Here is a 23,544-nt window from a genome sequence, read left to right as displayed (position 1 = left end):
TTTCACCTCTTCTAAAGAACGGGTATTTAGCTAGTACTATATTAATAATATAAAAATTTATATTTGGATCTGAAGTCAAAGCACAGTGCTTTTTTATAGCTAAAGTGGTAGGTAACAGGAATAAATATCCACTTCATATAGCACCACTTTTTTCATTTGAATGTTTTCCTTACATTGCTTTTTAATGGCTGGGCATAAATGAGTTAATATGAACAATAACAGGAAATATACGTGCACCAAAAAATGTAAAAAGTAGCGATCAATAAAAGGCTATTAAAAGAGTTCAAATTCTGTTTAACCTGCTGGCAAAGTTTTTTTCAGTTTATTGTTATAAGTGAATAAACAAAAGATTTTTGTTAAACACGTTCGTTGCCAGCCGAGTTCAGATGATTATACTATTGTTATGTATACGTGCATGCATACTCATACATAAATGTATGTACAAACTAACTGTTTTCATAATGTATGTAACAGTTATTTATAAACAAACTGTTTTCTAAAAACAAAAAGTGGGCCCACTCTCATGCCTATGCCACCGAAATTAGTTGTTAAAGAAAAATAATGTATATTCCATCAGAAAGTAAGTGGAAATTAATCATAAATATTTTAGCCCCCCCCCACCGAATCGTTACTTAATAAAAAAAATTAGGGTAAGAAAATACGTTGTTCAAGTACTTAAGAAGTGTCGAATGAGGCGAATCACCACAGGCGACCACCTCTTGTTACGCCACCTAAACAATCGTTTAGGAAACAATTTGATTCCAAAAGACTGGCAATGGAATGTAAAAGAACACTACGTACTGTTTACATTACACAACTACCTGCCTCAAAACGAATATTGAATTTAATTTCATGTGGCAGTAGTAAAGACTGGGTTAGAGAAAAAAATTGTGTATAGGTGTTCAAACAAATTTGTTATTGTTGTGCTCAGAAATGTGTAAAGACAGTCGCAGGCAGATCTTGTTACAGACACCGGACTAATATGTTTTTTACAGCTAAGATTCAAAATCTGCGCGAATAGGCAGCGAACTGAAATGACAGAGAAGCTGAAGATGACTTTTATTTTTTTTAATTTTTTTCTACTACGATTGAATAATAATAATAATGATGTTCATAATTTGAAATTTACTTGCTTAACTTAGAGTTTCTGTTTATTTTTATTGCTTATACTTAGCCATTGTTTACTTTATGACAAATTGTCTTAAAATTCAAATCTTGAAAACGGAATTGAAATATTGATAACAGAATTGATGGTTTCAGAAAACGATGTCAGTGTGTGGGTGGGTGACCACTTGGATCAGTCTGCGAAGAGACCGAGAGTGAGGGGTATTAATCCTCGTTAAATTGTTCTACCGTAAAGTGCTCGACTTCGTCGGACTACCGAAGTGGGAGAGCCATCTCCCATGCAGAGGATCAAAAATGTGATGTCATGGCTTCGGATCATCCTCTGGGATATTTCCTATACCGTCGCTTGTAGCCCATTGTGCAGCTCTAGTGCGACGTAAATAAACTACAGCTACCACAGTCATTTGATATCAAAATTAGCTGAGCTAACATACGTGTAAAAAAATCGGTAAATAGTTTGGCAAAAATTGGCGATCGAAATGGGCTGCAGATGGCGTAAAGCAGAACTCTCCGCCTATGGCAATCCTTTGCATGCCTTCCTCATTAGCATGTGGAGAGTCATAGAGGAAGGAAGTTCATTAGTTTATCTCTTGATTTTCATGTAGATTGAAATCTTTTAAGTTGGAAAACTATATGGAACTGAAAGCTACATTAAACATAGTTCTAAAGAAAAGCATCTCGGAAATTTTAAGCATTATTTTTATTAAATAAAAAGGGAAAATATCGTAGTACACTTCTATATAACTGAAAAGAGGAGGAGAGGGAAGGAAGAAGTGCCAAAGGCATGAAACCAGTCGCTTCCCAGATGGCGTATTCGAGCGTTGCGATTGCCAATAACGCATCTGTATTACTAAACTGGATAAATTTTATCAGTAAGAATGTTAGTTCAGTGAGTGTCCCCAAATGTTTAAGGACAAATGGTTTCTAACCATCGTTGTAAATCTTAAGGAGGATATTTCAGAACCTTACTCAACAAAAGTATTTTTTATAATTAAAATTAATGATGAATTATAAAAGAAAAGTGCAGAAGACATTAAGGGTGTTACCGGTTTTCAAAAAAATGATGACTATTATATTACACCTTTTCAACTTTTAAGTCTGGAATTTTCATATCTGACTTTTAAGCATGGTTTTACAGACTTTTGGAACCTTTTACGAACGACAAAAAGTTTCAGTTCTTGTACAAATAACTTTGAATGCATTTATTAAAGCACCCAATTATCAACAAATTGCTGCTTTGGCTTTCCGCTCCTTCCTTTTCTTTTCATTCTGCTCTCTTTAAACACTCGGCTCAAATTTAAAGAGGCTGATCATCGATATTTATAATTTCGGTGTTTGTTTAAACACTGTTTCAGTATGCTGATAAAGGAATAGTAAGTATTAATATTAAATTTCTTCTGTGGAATGAATTTATTGGTAGATTTTTAGTTCATTTAAACTTCTTTATCCATGAATAAGGAAAATATCGACATTAAGACAATATTTTTAATTTCTTCCTCTTAATTAACATTACATTACTTAAACATGATATTAATGAATGAAACACTTTTCATTGATTATTTAATGATGATGTGTCATTTTATTTTTTAGCAGGGTAGTTCTTCCTATTACAGTTGAAGAGGTGAGATAATTTTAGTTCGTTGTGTTTTACTGCAATCGTAATAATGAATTTTTGTCTCTTTATTAATAAATTACAATTTTGTATCTTTAAAATTATAATTTATTTCATATGCCTTATATTTTCGTGTTATTTCTGGTTCTTTTATGTATGTTTACGTTAAAATTTAATATTTTCTATTGAAGATTTTCTAATGTCTGCCTAATAAGTGCAAAATTAAAATGTAAATAAATGGACATCTTGAAATTTAACTAATATTATTAAATGTAAGCCAAGAAAAGATTGCTAAGGTTTTTGACTCAATAGTAAAATATTTCATGTCCTGTCTAAAACTTTTCTGTCAACTCAACAAAAACATTTTTGTCCATTACTACATTGTTTTAAATTTTAAAAAATACTGAAATTGTAAGAAACTGTAAATATGAAATTATAAATAAAATACGAAATTAACAACTTTAAATTAAATTTCAATGTGATTTCTCGACTTTTACGCAGATTTAATAAAATTAAAAACTAATCAAAAAATAGTTTACCCATTTCCTTAAACTGTCTAGAATCAAATATAGCTGTGTAATGCCAGAATGTTAAGAAAACAGTTATGTAAATTATAATGAAATGTGGATATTTTGTCTTCAAAATTTATTTAATAAAGAACAACTGCAATTTTATCATTTCTGTTTAAATATAAATATAATTAGGTATTTTCGAGTGAACTATACTACTAAACAGTTAAGGTAATTACTAACCATTTGGTGTATTATTATGAAATGTGGCATTCTTGTTTTTAAAATATATTTAATAAACAATTATTAAAAATAGTTGACTTTTTTTTTGTCTTAAATTACTTAATACTGGATATTGCCATGTAGTTTTGTGTGAACAATACTTAGCACAAAAGGATATGGCAAAAAACTATAACAAGTGAAAATTAAAAGTTGATAATTAAACTGTTGTTTTTATTTGAAATCTCTTCTTGTAAATACATTACTAAGCCAAACAAACCAATACAAAGTTTCTAGTTTCATAGGTATTATTATAGTTTACAAATTTTCTTTGACAAATTTTTCAGTTTGGGAGCATTAAAAATTGTAAAGTTTTTTTTGTAATTAACACGTAAAAGTACAGTATACTCTCGATATCTTTAAGTTGAAGGGACGCTAAAACATTTTTTAGATAACATGTTCAGAACTAAATATGTTCTGAAAAGTAGAAAAATATATTCTAATATCTAAAAAGTAAAGTCCTGAAACATAAAAATAATAAATATGTATGTAATGATAGTTGACTATAAGTCTTAATTCAGTAATGATAATTTAATTTTTAAAAATAAGATAAAAATAATTATGAAATAAATAGAAAATAATTGGTTTACAATAAACTTATTGTGACTTTTCTGAAAAAAATATTCTATTTCATAATATATTAGACATAAAAAGGTTTTGAGTAGAAACTCTTTGACGCAGAAATTCAAATTAACGCTGTGTGGATATGTAATGCCAAGAGGGAAAATATTTTTTTGTTGACATAACAAGGTTTTCGAGATATAAAGAGTATATTGTATTACTTAAACTTTTATTTCTAGCCTCATTCACTATATAATTCTTAATATTGATTAATACCTCTTCAAAAGTAAAATATTTGTCATTTAATGTTCCATAATTTAGTTTAATGTCTAGAAGAGAAAAAAGAAAGATAAATTTTTAAACTGAATTCTCTTTTTTGAATTTATGATGTTTTTTGGGTAGGAAAAAGGTCAAGACTTTGAATCCTTGACAGTTTACAAGTTTAAATATGCATGCCGCTAGACGAAATTAATTTCAACTAAATTATTATTACTTAAGAAATTGTTCTCAAAATTGTCTTTTTAACAAACTTCAAAACAGCAAAGACATTTTTGCAGTGCACAAAATAAATAAATTTTAAAAAAAATACAGAGATAAACATATTTTACTGTGTATAAAAAATGGGATTTTTTTCAAAAACCAGTAGAGCATACTGTTTCTCCACGTACTCTCTCCACTACACCTCTGCAACTTATGAAATATTTTGGAGTAATTCTATGTTTTATGGGTTATATATTAATGTAATTAAAAAAATACTACACATTGTATTTCAGCTGATATAGAATTTATATTTAGTATCTGAAGAAATTTTTATCAAATTTACTCTTATTTGTAAATAATTTTAAAGAAAAAATTACTACTGATTGAAAATTATAAATATTGCTAAAATGATTTCTGTCTCCTGCTTTTATATTCTGTTTGATTAGTAACAATTTTTATTTTGACTTATTTATCAACAAAATTTTATATAAATCAAATGTTTGACAGAATAAAATCATATTCTGATGTATTTTAATTTTTATGGACATTACAAATATTATTTGAATATTCTACTCAATATTAATTAATAGTAACTTAATTTAAATTTTATTCATAAATAGTGTGAATATTTTACTAAAAATTATATCGTAATGAATTTTATTAATTATATAAAAAAAAGGCACTGTAATTATGATTGATTTTTAATTATGAGTCAAAGTTTTTTATATGAATCATGATTTAAATATAACTGTATTCTACATCAAATTATTCCTTCTTGAAAGAATTTATATTATATTTATAGTACCAAGTAGGACAATTATACTCTGTAGCTGAAGTTAGCAAAAATGAAACAGGAGGTGGAGAAGGGGTTGAAGTTAGAAAAAATGAACCTTTTGAAAACTTTCCTTTACTGGGAGGCAAATACTCTAGTGGTCAATACACTTACAAAGTGTATCATCTAGCAAGGTAATAAGTATGGATAGATTAAATTATTATTATTCAATTGAATTTCTTGCTTTAATTTTTCTTTTATTTGTTAGTCGTGTTCCTGGTTATATTCGATTATTAGCTCCAAGGGGAGCTTTAGAAGTTCACGAAGAAGCTTGGAATGCTTATCCTTACTGTCGCACTGGTAAAAACTTTAAGTTAAAATTTATAAAAATGTACATTGTTTTCAGTTTTAAGGAAGTGTATATCTTAAGCCAGTGTTTCCCAAACTTACGACTTTTGTGTACCCTTTCTAAATTTTTTGAAATGTTGTGTACCACTAATAAAAATGTATGAATGTATTTTTTACTATAAAAAAATACAGTTAAAAATCACAACTGGCTGTTGACACCACTAATTATTAACTGTTAACTCTGCAAAAAATAGCCAATAGAAAAATGCGTAATCGTAAATTCTCATGGCTAACTTTGTTTTTAAATAAAATTTTTTTGAAATTTTCGTAGTTTGCAAGATATTTCGCATAAGAACGCGTACCCCAGCTAAACTGTTCCCGTACCCCTGGGGATACGCATACCACACTTTGGGAAGCGCTGTCTTAAACCATTATTGCTCATAGTTCCAATTTAGGGATTGTTGTAAAATTGCATCATAAAACTTTAGAGACCATTTCTCCACATATCGTCTATTTCCAAACATACGCTTATCCGTGTATAAACCTAAGAATATTTGTTTTATATAGAAATTCACACCAAAATTCAAAACTGGTGTATGAGTCAATGTAAAAAAAGGTATGCTGCTCTTGAAATTAATTCTCCAAACATTTCAGCTGCGCAGCGTTGATTGTCGGCAGTGAAGGTGTACTAAGTCTAGACATTCCGATGACTGAACAAAAATTTGCTGAGCCTTGCGGAGAATCTGATTCTAATGCGAAATTAATTGAATTTTAGTGTGCTTTTTTTTTTATCTTTTGTGTATTCTTATTCACATAAACATAAGGCTGAAAGTTTAAAAAATAATAGTATTTCTTTCAAATTGTCCTTTTTATGTGTTTCTTTTGCAATTTCTGCATTTAGGCATTTCATTTGCATCCATTTCATGTCTTGTATGTAACTTTTGTGATATTTACTGATTATTGCTAATGCTCGACAAAGTACTTCAGTTGTCCTGGAATTTTTTGAAGTTGGTACATCTGATTGTACGCTATCCCCTCTAAAGCTTTCAAAAAATTTCTAATAATTCTTGGCTTATGTTCAGAAATATATGGTAAGTGATTTTAAAGAGTGATTTTGAATTTTTTTCATTTAAGTTTTTCAATTTTATAATGATAGCCCATATTGAGTGTTTATTATACAGCTTTAGACCATATTGCAATATTTGTACCTGTTCATGCTAACTACAATCACTAACGTGCATCTACTCTGTTCTTGTACTTACCGTAACATTTTTAAAATATGAGATTTTCACAGTGTGTAGAAAAATGTGTTTGATTTATTTTACTTTTTATTAATTAATATGGATTCATCAATTATTTAACAATACAAATGTTGTTTTTTTTTGCAAACTTTTTTTTAATCATTCATACATTTAGATTTGATAGTTTTTCACAATTTCACGTTAAGTTTCAAATTTTTTTTTTTACTTTTTCAAATTATTTATAGAAGATATTTTTTAGTAATTTTTCACTTTATTTCATGACATCAAATATTTAAGTATCAAATTATATTGAAAAATTCTGATTAAAAAAAAGTTTATTAATTACAGTACATTGAAAGTACATTGATTATATAGCTGATAAATATTTGTTACTGTTCTTTTAACTGCTCGTTGTAATAGCAATAATTTGTCATAAGATTTCAAATATTTATTTTTTATGTTTGAAAAAATGTACTAATTTTAACTTTTGTTTCATGTGCTGTAAATTTTGGATGCAGTTATAACAGTAAGAATTTTTTTTAAAAATTAAATTAAAAATAACTCACAAAATATAGAATATTAAAAAATAAATGGAATGCTCTGTTCTAGAATCCAGGTTATATGAAGGATGCTTTCTTTATAAGTATTGAAACGATGCATTGTCCGGATAGGGGAGATCAAGAAAATGTGAGTTTCATGAATCAAGTAAAAAACTAGAAATTTTACTATTTGTTGTCTCATTTTTTTTTAAAAAACAAAATATCCTGTCTATTGGCATATTTTGTAAGAAATATGAATTAGTCCATTCTTAATAATCTTTCAAGTCTAATAAAACTTTAAAAAATGTAACAGAGTTATTAAATTAGTCTGTTATTTCAGTCCAATTTAAAGCCTAAATATTATGTTTTTCTGTATTGATGGTTGTTTGATATTTTAGTTTTTATTTTGTTGCCTAATTAAGTGTTTTTTAACCATTTAAATCCTTAATAATTTTTATTTTCTCAAATGTTAACTTTTGTCTTAATTTCTGTTATGGATGGTAATTTAGTGTTGTCAAGCTTTTGTTTTGTGTTTGTTTTAAATGTTATATTTCACCAAATTTTTTTGTTTCTTATCATATAGGAAATTTTTTTAAAAATTAAATTGATATTAAATTCTATATTAGGTTTTGGCTACATTTTAAATATGAAACTGACACTTAATCTCTTGTTTTCTTATTAAAATAATTCACCTTAATTTAAAGAGTTCATTGTTTAAATTTTTATCTAAATAGAGAATTCTTTAAAAAATCAGTAATATTTAAATGTAAACTCAAAATCTACTTGTTTTTTTTTCTATTTAATATTCCAAATTGCTTAATAATAATTATTTACAAATAATTTAATAGTCTTTTATCACAAGGGAATATGAAGTTAAGCTGCATTTTCTATCTGTTCATTTTTTTGAACAGCATAAATTTGTCATGTTACTGTATTTGTAGTTTCGGATATTTGACAAAATGCATAAAAAACGAACATAATGGGGCCCAAACTTATGACCGCTCTTTAGACAAACTATTGAAACCATATTTTTTTTCTGATTGCAGCTATCCTAATATTTTGAGAAACAAAAATCCAAATTTGTTGAAAAAAGGTATGTTTATTCCGAGAAAGTATGTTTTTGTGTCTCTGCACATATTTAAGCACATATATAAGGTTTGACTCCTAAATCATTAGGATTGCAATTTAGCACTTGAAAATCCTATCTATCATTCAAAAGTTATAAAGGTGTCCTTATTTGTATTTTGCACCGTCCATCAATTTTTAATCTAATTTGTCTTTATGTACCATAATAATATTCAAAAGATCAGAATTTAAAAGAGAACCATTTCTAAATTTTTTCACTTAAAAAATTGTTTGCAAAAAAACTATCTTTTTTCTCTTTTATAACAAATTATCAAATGTGATTTCATTATTCTACAAACTTCAACCAAGCTAAAGATCTTACAAACAGCAGATTTTTATTTATTTATTCACTTATTTATTATTATTATTATTTTTTCTTAATAAGCAATAACAAGGAACTGTGTGCAACAGGGAAAAACTCTGTATACAATTTTTTTAGAGTTGCAATTCAAGTTCTTTTGTTACCTAATAAAATACATATATATGCCGTCCTCTCCTCCTAATGTGTACATGAAGAACCTAAAATTGCTAATATATTCCTGAATAAAAAGAAAATGTGAATTCTTAAGAAATATAAAAAGATTTTAACAAAATTGAGAATAAATTAAAAGTGCACGGCAAAGTTACTTTTTAATGTTATGGAAAGAGCAGTGAGGGCTACTTACTGTGATTTTGTACTATTTAACTATTGAATCAGGTGTAGTAATATCCCTGAGTAGAATTTTAATCAAACTTTTTTTATAATATTAATCAGACTTTTTTTATTATTGTTTCAATATCAGTACTTTACTAGTTTTAATATCTGCCAATTAACAGCCCATTGAAAAAAATTTTTATGGCTTAGAATTTTTTTTAAAAATGCTCTCCTGAACATTTTAAAAATGTGGGTTATTATATTACCTCAACCTCTTGTAATTATATTTAGAGTTCTACTGGTTTTGTATGCAATAAGGAGACGGGTATGTTTTTGCTTTAATTTAAGATTGTGATTTGGACAGTCTAATATTCTTTAAAAAGTGAAAAATATTCTCTACTACCATTTTATTTATCCAAGTTTTTTGTGAAATAAAAAGTAAATTGCCGATTTCTTTGTTTTTTAGGCACATGAATTACCGCCAGAAAAACTAAAAATTAGAGAGGTTCAATTTATTGACATAGGAAATGACCAAGTTCCCTCTAAGGTAATATAGCTGTAGTATTCTTTTTGATTTTAGATTGCTATTTCATTTTATATCTTATCAAAAATAAAATGTAAAAATTTTTTTTCTATAAAAGATTGTTGTACATAAGATTTGTAGTAAAAATGGCCATATGTTTTTTTTTTCTTTTTCAACTTTGTTTTTCTTTAGTTTGATGCACAATAGTTTCATTATTTAAGCAAATTTATTGCTTTAAAATGGGTTATTTAAATCTAATCATTATTCCTAAATTCTTCTACTCTGTCAGATAATTGCCATGTAAGAGCCTATTACATTATATTTAATAAATATAGCTTAAAAAAAAAGATGAAATCTATTAATCATTCTTAAACTTTTCAACACTCCATCACTGAAAATTACTTAAGAAAACTAACTTCATTTTTAACAAAATTAGCTAAATTTTTGAGTGTGCTTACCTAATTGAGTAAAAAATTTCTTTTTCTTCCATGTAAATTGCTTTGATTGTCAAACAAAAAATATATTAAGATTTGTAACTTTAACTAAATTTAAAGTGAAACTTTTAATTATTTATATTTCTTAAACTCAAGGTAAATAGATTTAAATAACCTAGTAAAAAGACTCTAGATAAGTCTATTTAATATGCATAATTATCTTCTTTTTTTTCATATTTAGCTATTAAACATTTTAAATAGTCATTAAATTGTTAAACCATAATAAATATGGATATTAAAAAAAAGTAATAATTAAGTTCAGTAACAATCCATGAATTGTGAGACCAAATATCCAAATGAAACAACTTAGATTGTACATTGAGAATTTCATTATATTCAAGATTCTTTATAGTTTTTATTCCAATTTTTGTAAGTGGGGTTTAACTGTAATTTTGTTTGTGATTATCCCTGTTTTTATCGCAATTGAGTAAAGAATTGAAGTGCATTTCTAAATTTGGTAAACCAATCTATTTGATTATATCTTTTTATCATTTATCTATTTTGATATTTTTTGCTGTTCTAACATAGTATTCTGATTGCAATTAGGACTATAAGGAATCTGAAGATCCTAGTAAATTCAAAAGCCAAAAGACAGGAAGAGGTCCACTTACTGGTAACTGGAAAGTAAGAAAGCTTTCATTTCTTTAATTTTTTAATATATTATTTATTTTGAGTGTTTCAGTATTCTACATTCATCTTGCTCTTTGTTTTTGTCTATTATTTATTGCATTATCTTATTCATCTTTAGTATGTAGATATCAGTAATTTTTGGAGTACATAAATACCTTTTGCAAATCTGTATTTATTTATTTTTTCTAATTTTCTTTGTATTATAAAAGCATAGTCCATTTAGACCAATTTTTATGTTACAATTGAGCATACCTGTATAATATACACGAACGCTGTTCGCTGAAAAATTGTCACCATTACAGAAAAATTTTTTTCTCGCCTTATTGAAGAAAATAAGTCTGTCACTTCAAAGATAGTTTGTCTTTTTGAGATTCCCGAGAAAAAAAATTATACTTTTTTCTACCAATGCAAATGTGATTTAAAATTAAATTTGCATGATTTAAAATCATGCTTAGCGATTTTTATTTACAATCTTTAAGATTGCGCTTCGTATTTTGTATATTCTGATTTTATATCAAATATCACAATTCATATTCAGGTGATTTAAAAGCCCCTATTAAAATTCTCTTTCAAGTGACTTGAAAAGTATACATCGGAATTCATATTCACGTGATTTTGAAATGAAATATAGATATCTGTATTCACTATTTTAAAATCAAACATCCATATTCATAATAATGTTATTTTAAAATCAAATATCGAACTTCGTGATCATGTGATTCGAAAATCAAACATCGAAATTCGTACTAACGCTATTTTGAAATTAAACACCGAATTCATATTCACTCGCTTTTAAAATCCAATATCAAAATTCTCATTAACGCAATTTTAAAATCAAACATCGAGATTCGTATTAACACGTTTTTAGAATGTAAAGTTTCGTATTCACATGTTTTAAAAATCGCACATTTCGATTCACAATCTCACAATTTAAATAAAGTATCAATATATAATATCATCAAATATAAAGTATGAAAATATCATCAATATTTTTATTTAAACCTTGGTTACATTCTATGGATAAATGCTTTCTACATACTTTTTTCTTGCTTAAATTTCAGGTATTTTTTTTTTTCAATAATTGAAAAAGTGTTTTGGTATATAACATTTTTCATTTTCTATTTTAAACTTTCTCGGTTTTTTACCAAATTCATCACTGGTATGAAACGTTACAGAATTTTATAAAAATTGAACATTTTTAAAAAATCTGTAATTTTTGATTGAATTTCACCAAAATAAGGTGACGATGAAAGGGTTGAAACTAGTTACATAAATAAATCAATGCGTGCAGAAAGTTTTTTAATTGAGATTTTGTGTTCACTGGAAGTTTTTTCATTTTATGCAAGTCTACTGCTGAGCAATGTATGTATTTTTACATAATTGTTCTGCCATGCTCTAATAATACTTCTTGTTACCTTTTAATAAAGGCCACAGTTCTTGTATAAAAGATTGCATGCAAAACATGAAAACAAACTTTCTTTTACATATATTTAAATAATTGAAATAAAGATGAAACCTTTTGAGTACCAAGATTAAACCCAAGACATCTCAAATTTTCAAAGTTTTTACTTAATTAATTTTCTCATAAATTGTCTTGTTTTAGGTCAAGATTATTTTTTCTATTTGTCTTATTTTTGTTATCAGTTAATATTTTTTAAATTATTAATTTTTTTCAGATCTTAAAATAAACTGATATTTTATTCAAAATGTATTGCTTGCCTGCCGAGGCAACATAAAAGCAGTGAAGATAATGCAAAGAAAATTATCTTAGAAGTGTATTTAATAAAATATGTGAATTTCTAGAACGGGCAACAGAGTAAAGATATTTAATGCAGTTTTTGCATATAATAAAGCTAATTAACATTTTGTGCTACATTTTATTGTTTTTATTAAGAAATTTGTAAAATATATAATAGCAATCCAAAATTTTATGGTATAGTAAAAGAAGTGCATTGTAAAATACATTTAAATTTATTAATTTGCTGAAATGTTTTTGAGAGGGTTTAATATTCCATTTCCTGTGTCAGTATTAGTGAAGCGAACTTAAATTTGATCTCTACGCACTCTATGAACACAGCATCCACTTAGTCATTAGTTTCCTTTGGTGCAAGAAAGCCTTCAGCTGAGAATTTGAGGAAAAAGAAAAGAGTTAATTTTTATCAACTTACAAAATCAAAAGCATAAAGATGACGAAATATAATTTTAAATGTAATATTATTACTGGTAAATCCCATTAAATAAGAGATGTATAATTTGTAGGTAAATACCATTATAACTTTTATTGATTTATTCTGACCACTACCAAAGATATCTGGATCTTTTTTGGTAATCCCTATCCACCATAATTAATCGTTAAGACACTATCGAGATTTTGATTTATAGTTAGTAATAAATATTTTTAAAAACCAGTGTTTGCTAAGCGCATGCAACAGTTTTTATAGAGCTCCATCTAGCAAACTTTTTAGAAAGTTTTTTTTCCTAATAGATTTTGCAGTACACAGACTAAATTAATGAGTAGAAACTAGTAGAATTTGTATAACATCACTGGAGAAAAATACTTTTTTGTAGCAATCAAATATGTTTTTAACTGTTATTTTTTTAAATGTTTATTGGAAGGAAGAATATTATTAATAAGATTTTATAGTGAGTGTTTTTCAATGTGGAACCTTGTAATTTTTTTTTTTTTGTTGTTGTTGTCATTTCTGTAAATTATTTTTTTTTAGAAATGGTAGCAAAACCTTATTTTATAAAGTTATTAATATTTTCAATAATCTGTTTGCATAAGAAAAGTTTTATTTTAATGAAATTGTTCTAATACTTGTAAAATATTGAACAGCATATAATTAATTAAGATTTTGTAATGCATCATGTGAAAAGACGTATGGGACTCTGCATTTAAAAAAAATCATTTTTTTAGGAAAGTGTAAATCCTGTTATGACAGCTTATAAGTTAGTAACTGTAGAATTTAAATGGCTTGGACTTCAAACAAGAGTAGAGCAGTTTATTCAAAGGGTAAAACATTTTTTTATAACATTATCATTCTATATCATACCATTCTATATCATTGTTATAACATCATCTCTTATCTATAAACAATGAAATAACATGCAATATCTATAAGCAATGAAATTTTACTAAAATTTTTGAACATATGCTTATATTATTTTGGGTGCATTTGATTTCTTTATAGAATTGTTAATTTACTTTATATAAATAATTGTTCATTTTTGTTTCCAACTAATTTAATATTATAGTTTATTTTAAATTTACCTTCTGACATTATTTTTGTAGAATTTAGCAATACTTTTCTAAGAACCAGAAATATGTGACTAATTCAGGCAGACTTTGAAAATTTAATTTTCTGGTCACAGTTATGCTTTTTGAAATGTGCTGTGTGAATTTGAGTTTATGTTGTTCCTTTAGCTTTACCTTATTTATTGAAACTCATTATCATATTAGCTGTATCAAGCAAATTTTTTTTCTTTTAGAAAAAGCCTAGGAATCAAAGTTGTGCAAATTCTTTACTGGTCACCTCTTTTAAAGATATATATGTATATATTTCTAGTTTTCAAAATTGTTTTCTAGAAATAGCTTTAAGCGTGTTTTATTGGCTAAAAGTTTTTTGGCATTAATAAAAAAAATAACTTGATAAAGTGGCAAAGTATATCATTTTTCTAAGAAGTTAATTATTTCAGAAAATATTAAGTTATTTGTAATTTTGCTTATAATCGATACTTTGAATTGTTTAAGATTATTTTTAGAAGTAAGAAAAAAATTGAGCATACCTGTACGTAGTAATCTACTTTTATTTATAATCGAAATAAACTAAATGCACAATATAACTTTAATATATACTTCAAAAAATAATAATGTTATGTATGGATCTTTGTAATGATAATTTTTAAATTATTTAAAAAGATTTCCATAAATACTTGTTGCCAGATCCACAAGATAAATAACAAATTTCAAAGCATCTCTAACTGACAGAATCTGTCATATGCGAGCAAATCTATCTCATATATGACCCTATTTACATTGTCAGGAAAACAAGCAAGCAGACTCTATCGTGTTTAAGGGGTATTCACACTGGATGATAAAAGATCACATATGCAAATTCAGAGATGCAAAACAAAAACTTGTTTGGCAAATTTTTTGCCAATAAATATGTTTCACAAATAAGGTTCGCTCATCTGAATTCACATAAATGAATTTTTCACATCCAATGTAAATGGTCCCTTACACTTTTATGGCTGGCCAAAGTCTATAGAAAATTTGTGATGTTTCAATAGGAGAAAGTAATTTTGGCAGATTATCCAAAGGGACGATTCCTGTGTTTTTTTAACAGGTAATCTGTAGATTATTCGCAGGAAATTACAGTACTTTTTCCACGCTAACTTTTGAGACAAATACTCCCATTGGACATTCGTGTTGAAAGTCAAAGAACTTTAAAAAATCTTCAAATTAAGGCTGTTATTTTAGACTTGGAACTTCAAAATCTACTTGTGTCAACACTGAACCGTGAAAGTATGTATTTCTGTGTATACAAACTAATGGATAGTTTCTAAAAAAAATCAACATGTATCTTTGCCAAAACTAGACAAGTATGAAATTTGTGGGAAAAAGAGCCTTAAATATAACAGAAATAATATCAATTCCCTGATCCATGGTTACTGATTCAACTTTTATGCAAAGTGGCTCTAAACTTTAAAGCTTGTACCTGTATAATTGAATGCAGAATTAGTTATGTGTACTGTAAATTGTTTTAAAAAATGTGATTTAGTCCTAATGGGAATATCTGAAATTCACTGAGTGAATACTTTAGTACTCACTCAGTAGTTCATGTAAAATTTTCATTATTTTTAAAGTTCTATTGAATTTTTTTTCTTTCATGTTGGTTCTGAACCACTTTATCCTTATGGATTTTCTTTTCATTCAACTCTTTCAGACTGAACAGAGGCTGTTCTTAAAGTTCCATAGAGAAGTATTTTGTTGGATAGATCAATGGTATGGCTTAACAATGGCTGATATTCGAAGGATGGAAGATGAGACAAAAAGAGAGCTACAAGCTGTAAGTATTTTATTTTAAAGCAAAACAATGAATGTATTTTTCAAAATATTTCTTTTGCTTTTAGAGTTTTTAAAATATAAGCTATGATTTCCAATTATTAGGGCAAGCTCAGCAACCCTAAGCAGTTTCACTTAGCTTAATATGTGAACGACATAAATTTTACTTCATTGCTAACATTGTTCTTTTGTTTATCTCAATTTTAAAAGTCGTGTTTTAGCATAATTAAAAATAAAACTTAATATTTTAAAACATTCAGAAAATTGTTTTCCTACAATTAACATGAATGACCTTTTCAGCTTTCTATTAATCACATTCTTTTAGTGGACACACATTCTTTTAGTTTTGTTACCTTCTGATTTTTTTTAATATATTGTTTATAATAACATTTACTTTTCTTGCTTTTTATCACATAAGATCATTTTAGTTTGATTATAAAATGCAATGGGACCTTGCTTGCTTATGTATTATTAGACCCGAAGTTCGAAGTTTTATTTTGAGAATTAATTTTCTTTTTAAGAAACCTTGTTTTAAGATGTTAGATTAAACTTATTAATAAAATGAGGTTAATAATAATCTTATATATTGACAGAAAAAAGTGCAATAAAATGTGATTGAACACATATTTAATGTGGTCAATGACCTTGCATAAAAAGACATTTGGAAGAGAAAAAAATTTTTTTTTTCTATTTTTGAAGTCAAATCTTCAATTTAAAATATTAGTAAAAAAAAAGTGAAATTTTAGCACTTTTGAGAATTTGTTAAAATTGCTAAAATTTGAAATGTGCTTACTTAAACAATAAATTACCTAAAATAAGATTAAACATTCAAACTGTTGCCTAATGCCTAATAAAATTATCTAATATTAAATTTTATATGATATTTGCTTAATTTTAAAAAAAGATTATAATTTCTTATTTATATCTAAAGGCTTCATTTGAGACAACCTCGCTTATTTATTAAAAAATGGAAATCATTTTATCTCTCGTTTTCATGTTTATGCAAGTCATTTCTATCTTATTTTAAAACTAGTTTACATTCAGCTTATTTCTGCTGCCTAACAGAAGGAACTAGAAATCTAACAAAAAATAATATTGATTAGACTTAAATGTAATATCTTAAACAAAAGTCATTATATTAAAGCAAACTAAAGGTATAATACTTTCTTTCTAATGAATGTCAAACATGTACACTTCAATTAAAATTGAATAAAGTATATTTGTTTATTTCCTTTCCTACTTTGAATGATATTCATTAAAAATGAGGCTTTTTTTATTCTGTGAAGGTATTCAAATTGTAAGCAAAGCGAAATCCTGATGAATAAATCAGTTGCTTCTTTGTTTCACTGCCATACCTGGTGGAGAATTTTATTTGAACTAGTTTTGACACTCAGGGATATTAAAAACAAACAATTAATCATGCCCAGAAAGTTCAAAATGATTTGTAGTTAAGCTAAAAGTACCTTAGCCTTAAAACTATATTACTCTTTTAATTAAATAATAATTGTTTGTTAGTTTGTAAAATTTTTTGACTAAATGTTTCTTCATTAAACATCATTTTGTCTTAAGGAATAAAATATTTAAAATTTTTTTCTTATTCTTACTATTGTAATCACTAAAGCGAATCTCATAGATTATTCTATATTCAAACTTTATTTTCTTCAGATTTTTCTCTTGAAAGTTGCTTATTATGACAAAATATTTAAGGATCCAATTATTTTCAAAACTTACCAGTGAAATGAAAAAAAAAAGTGTTAAAATAAGCCTAACTTTTTTTTTATTGCTAATAAAGCTCTTGATTTTTAATTTTTGTTTACTATTTTCTTCTGCCCTACAATTTTCCTCAAATATTGTAATACAAATTGCTAAAATCAGAACAGCCATAGTTCTTTAGTGCAAAACTACATACTCTTATTTTCTTCAATACTTCAACACTCTTCAAGTTAACTTAATAAGAAGCGGAAAAGTCCTAATAAATTATATTTAGGATTAACAGAGACCACATGATTCAATTTTAAGTATTTATTTTAACCAGTTAATGTATGTTTCTCAAATGCAATGTTATAAAAATTTTTATGTATGTATAGTTTTTTTTTGCTTAAAATTTATATATGTTTTATTTGCAGCAAATAGCACAAGGAGAAATCAGAGGAACACTTGCTGATGAATAAATAAATTAGTACATTCAAAATCAATGTTTTATAAAGTCTTTTGTATCATGAATTTATAGCAAATTTTTCAATAAATAATTTTATTCTCATGGGTTTCATATTGTTAAAAAAAAAAAAAAAAAAACTCCTTTTTGCAATGATCTGTATTGATCTGCTTATCAAATGTTAAGTTTATCGCATATTTTCTTTTTGTAACTACTGTGTTTATACAAATGTTTTAATATCTTTTTATTAATAAATCTGCTATTCATTATTTATTAAATGCTATATTATTTTTAAAGAATTGTTATTAACTATGTTGTCAATTTTTTCTGCAAGGGTTTATTTCAACTTTATACAAAATAGATTTGCAATAATTACTTTATATGAAAAAAAAAGCCCTAAATTCTTTAAGCCAAAGAATTTAATAAAATTTTTATTACTCATAAGTACTTTAGTAATTTGTCTTTATTTACCAAAAAATAATGTATTTCCAAAAAAGTTTTCATAACAATGCACTTTGCAATACAATATAAAATAACTGTCTTGTGATTTTTTAATCAATTAAAATTATCCATTTTATCTTATTTCATTTAGTTGAATAATGCAATAAACGTTTAATATGTGTTATAATCACAATGCTCATTCCTGAAGGAAGTCGTAGGTCATTTCTGCTATTTGATTTTACATTTGCGAGGAATTAAAATTTCTTTTATAATTCTAATTTATTAAATAAATTTTAATTCCTGGCATAAAAAATATCTTAGTGTTATAAATATATTCTATTTTTTTTCCTACATAAATTTTTTTTTTGCGCTCTCTTAATTTTAAGTCATTATTCAATTTTAAAATTGCATTCCGTATTACGTAGCTAAAAAAAATTCATCAAATTTTTATCAGCTATATGGAATGAAAGAAAATTATTCAATTCAGTTATCAGTGCCTGAAATTTGAATTTTTCTTTGTTAACATCAGTCAGGGTGTGTATCGTTTTTAAAGGGTGCTTATTTTTTATTTTGATTTTCTAAAATCCCTTTACTGTTCTTTTTACGATGGGTCTTTAAAAAGTGCTTAATTTTCCCTTTTCCAATAGAATTTTTTTTTCTTTTTCTTTACCATGTTGATTTTTGTCTCGAATTACGCAAAAAGCGTGGTATTTACTTGCATGTACTGCCAGTCCCTTGTATATGAAAGCGCCATTTTATTTACATGTTTGACAAAATCATAAAGTATAATACAACATAAGAGGCAATTTAAATATTATGTAAGCTTCAATTTTTATTTGAAATTTTCCTAATTTATCTCTAGTGTGACGTAAATAAACTACTACATCATATCAACATGATTAGAAATTACATGTAAATATTTATTTTTTAATTAAATTTTCATTTTATCAATATTTGGTAATTTCATTTTTAATATGGATTTTTCTTCTTGGTGGCAAACATTAAGATACTAAATTTATAAAAATTTTGAAATATAGTTTAATTAATAATTAATAAATATAGTTATAAAAATTTTGATGTATTTGAAGACTTCATGCAGAATTATGTAAATTGGCTTTTGTACAGGATTGTGTACTTCATCTATTATGCCTAGTTTCTACTAGCAAGTTAAGAAAAGAATAAAGTACCATGCAAAAGCTTAAACCTTCCAGTGTTTTGGGGGAAGCCTATATGAATTAAAGAATTTAAAAAAATGAGCCTAATATAACAGTGACAGAGGTATTGTGGTTTTCTGAATTTGAACATCGATATTTAAGATTTTTTTTATTATTATTCAAGTACAAGTATTACAAGCACGACATTAAATTTGCAGATATATATATCTTTGATATGTAATTCAGATGCATAAAGTGATACAAAAAAATGTAGGTGTTTAAAAAAAATTTTTTTTTAGCACTGACACTTAATTAGAACCAGCTTTTCCTCTTTTTTTTATATATATTAGTTAATAAAAACTTAAGTGGTGCAATATTGATCCATCTTGCCTCTGAATTTTTCTTCCAAATGATCTCAGAATAAAAAAGTTTATCCCTTTTTTTCTTTCTTTGTTATGTTGTGAATTGTTGGAGAAACCTGAATGTTTGTGTAACATTCTGATATACGAAATGCATCTGCGAATGTTGAGAAACTATGTGCAAAAAAACTGATTTTGGGAAATGCATGCATACGTAAGGGCTGCTCAGAGAGTAGCTGCACTGATTAGTTCGCGCTTTAGGCATAATTATTTTAAAAAGACATTTTCACAATGCATGAGATCGTACGTCAATCCAATTTGCTCTTGTGAGAGCTGTTCATCTTACATGTATAATTTCTTAACATTCACTCTCGAATCTAGGGCAATCGCATGAATGCTCCTTCTCAAGATCAAATTCTTATTAGAGTATTAATTTTTCGTATGCAATGAGAATGGTTCCTGACATAAAAACGCGTCTTTTATTCAGCATTAGCACTTAAGGCCCTTTCTACGCTGAAAGACGAGTGAAATTGAAGGAGCTATGGGTGGGAGGAATAGGCGTGGACATAGGGGGTGGAGATATACTGAACGACCATGGAAGTCCGGGTTACATTTTTTGGCAAAACTCAATATTTAAAGGGTGCGCCAAAAATAGATCACGCAACTATACTTATTACTTTTCCACTATTTTCGGTGTATGAAACGGAAGTAGTGTGATTCCTTGTTACTCTTCTTATTTATTTAAATATTTTTACACCATTCATATTTCGTCATCATTCCAAATATTGGTAATATCAAATAAAATTTAAAATAATGTATGACACTGTTTTTTATTCTTTCATATTAGGAATGCTGTAAAACATTTACTCTGCTCTAGAAAAAGATTTATATTATAAATATTAATAGTCTAACTAACAATAATTTTGTATAAATTGTTTTGGGTCTTTCAATCTTCTTTCTGCGTATCCCCAACAGTAAATAAATATTACAGCCTCGATATCATTTTGAATTTTCTTTCACTCACGTAACTATGTAATATAGCGTGTATATAGTCATTACATCTCCGAATATTTCAGACCATATTTTACTTAAGAATTAAAGTGCGCAAGGGTTTTACTAAACCGGGGACAATTAACTTGATCCTAAAGGTATATTCAAAGGTTTATTTTATATTTCTGATGTTATTGAAAAATGTGAAAACTTATTTTTCATGATTCACGACGAATAAATCTTAATGTCTTTTTCTACATTCTCTTGGAGTTTCAATAGATCTAAAAAAATACAACTGAAAAATTAAATTATGAACTTTCAAAAATTTAATACCTTTTAATATATACAAAAATTTTTATTTAAAAAAAAAAGTAAGTAACTTTAAAATAACACAGTAGTCATTTCAGGATTAAAAGAAAATACAACATAATGTGAAATTAATACTTTTACAATGTCTAAACAAAATAATAATTCATAAAATCACAGTTTAAATGAAATATAAAACAGAAATAGCTTCATTTCTTAAATGTGTGCTCCGTATATTTTATAAAACAATGTGTAATAACAATACTATGGACTAGTTTTTTACTTGTTATCAGTTATAAACCGTTATACTAGATTTTTATTTTTTTTTGTTAAAGCTATCTTTATCATTTGAATTAGTACTGCAATTCTAAGACAAGAATTTTGTTTCAAAACTTTTTAAACAGAACTAAGGTATAGTTACCATTAAATTACAATTGACAAAAATCAAAGAACAAGCATTTTATCAGAGACCTTTACAATTTTTAACAATCACAGGTGGTACTTTAGTAAATGAATAAAAGGTAGCATATACTTTCAAATGTACACATTAATAAGTTTACGAGCAAAACAAAAAACAAGTAAAATAAAAAAAATCTATATATCTAACTGGTTCGAGAGGTCCTGGCTAACAAAATTATATACTTACTCTAGCTTTTGAATTGGATTCTTCAAAAATACTTGTAACAACGAGTTAGAGGATGATGTTTTAACATGAGAGTTATCTTAATTTTATTATCTGCTGGGTCTTAAAAAATAGTAGTGAAAAATATATTTTAATATATCATTTCAAAATTAAGTACAATTAATTTCCTTTAACTTTAAATTAATAATTTTATAAACTTTTCTGCATTCAGGTATAGATACTTTAATTTTGTAGATGAAAAAAAGCAAACAAAACTGTTAAGTGAGTCGCCCTTTTTATAACACATTGCTTCGTTTCATTAGGAAAAAGCCGAACATTTATGTACTAAAACGAGTACACTATTGCGGTAGTCAACCTTAAAACCGAAAATTAAAAATTTTCTTTCAATTTAATTTTATTTTTATTACAAAAATTTTAACGCATTACATAATTCGCGACACAGAAGAAGTAAGAACCACTGAGCCTACATAGTTTTCAAATAAAACAAAATTCTTTGTACAAATTAAAGAATTTTTCATGAGTTGGGTTAAAAAGTGTTTGATTTAAGTACTTCACAAAGCAAAAGAATAAGTAAAGCAGTTTATACAAATTAAAATATATCATAAAAACTAGATGAGAAACATTCAAGTAATTTTCTCAAACGAAATCATGCTTTATTAATACCCAAGTACAGATCTCGGCAGTTTTCAGTTAATCTCTTTTTATTAGATACAATATTATCATTTTGATAATAATGTATTTTAAACAAACTCTACGTACTCCTCTCCTCAAACGCATACTTTTCCAAAACAAATTTTTAGTAAAAGTAAAAGGGTATCCTCTTTTCTTTATTATTTTATTCTCAGACTATTTACAATGACGCGGAAGTAACACTCCCTCCCCCTCCTAGTTGAGGGAAGAGTAAAACTGGTTCTTAACCCCCGACTCCTAAGAATTCTTTTAGGTACAGCACGTGTTTTCTTAATTTGCATGAGTACGCATCTTTCCTTTACCAATCAAATTGACTGAATTTCTTGACCGGGAGAAAAGAACGTTGCTGTTCAGAGTTATTAGAGCTGCTATTCAAACATTAAATCGCTACTGTATCATTTCCAGGTAAATATTTAATTTTATACTGCTTGTAAATGTTTTCCTTCAAATGCTCATTTGATACTCAAACTATTTATGTTGTTAACTATATCATTCATGATTCGAACCCTAAATTTTTATGTTTTTTTTTTTCGACACAGTATATGATGTATAATTTTTATATATATATATATATCTTTTGCCTGTAAACCCAACTTTCAATTCAATTCCTCCACTTTTTTCTTGTAAAATTATTGCAGTTCTTTTGTTTGAATTATAAACTTGTATATTGTTTAGAGTAGTCAAGCAAGCTAGGTGGTAGCTAAGTCATTAATATCCTCACACTATTTTTGCATGACAGTAACATATTAAAATAAGTTTATTGTAAAATTTAATATCTTAAATGGTTGCTAAAATAAGAAAAGTAACTTTGTTTTTATCTTGATAAATTACTTTTTTTAAATGATACAGTGTAATCTCCTGCACAATAA

The 23,544-nt window shown here is 26.5% G+C and overlaps 1 protein-coding gene across 1 annotated transcript; it reads left to right on the top strand.

The window, feature by feature from the left end:
• Positions 1–2,338: 2,338 nt before the first annotated feature.
• On the top strand, positions 2,339–18,197 carry LOC107452895 (phosphatidylinositol transfer protein alpha isoform). The gene is made up of 11 exons (XM_016069518.3): positions 2,339–2,498; positions 2,716–2,746; positions 5,369–5,532; positions 5,607–5,698; positions 7,446–7,453; positions 7,537–7,614; positions 9,692–9,772; positions 10,789–10,866; positions 13,790–13,885; positions 15,819–15,941; positions 18,064–18,197. Exons 1-11 carry the CDS (start codon positions 2,482–2,484, stop codon positions 18,106–18,108), a joined length of 813 nt encoding a protein of 270 aa, XP_015925004.2. The 5' UTR covers positions 2,339–2,481; the 3' UTR covers positions 18,109–18,197.
• The last annotated feature ends 5,347 nt before the right edge of the window (positions 18,198–23,544 follow it).

This window comes from Parasteatoda tepidariorum, chromosome 3 (genome assembly GCF_043381705.1).
Source record: "Parasteatoda tepidariorum isolate YZ-2023 chromosome 3, CAS_Ptep_4.0, whole genome shotgun sequence".
Taxonomy (NCBI): domain Eukaryota; kingdom Metazoa; phylum Arthropoda; class Arachnida; order Araneae; family Theridiidae; genus Parasteatoda; species Parasteatoda tepidariorum.
This window is presented reverse-complemented; position numbering and strand designations above follow the sequence as displayed.

Excerpts from the sequence above, each read along its gene's own strand:
- LOC107452895 (XM_016069518.3), top strand. Across the intron at positions 7,615-9,691 it reads ATAGGGGAGATCAAGAAAAT|GCACATGAATTACCGCCAGA; the intron begins GTGAGTTTCATG and ends TTTGTTTTTTAG. Across the intron at positions 10,867-13,789 it reads CACTTACTGGTAACTGGAAA|GAAAGTGTAAATCCTGTTAT; the intron begins GTAAGAAAGCTT and ends TCATTTTTTTAG.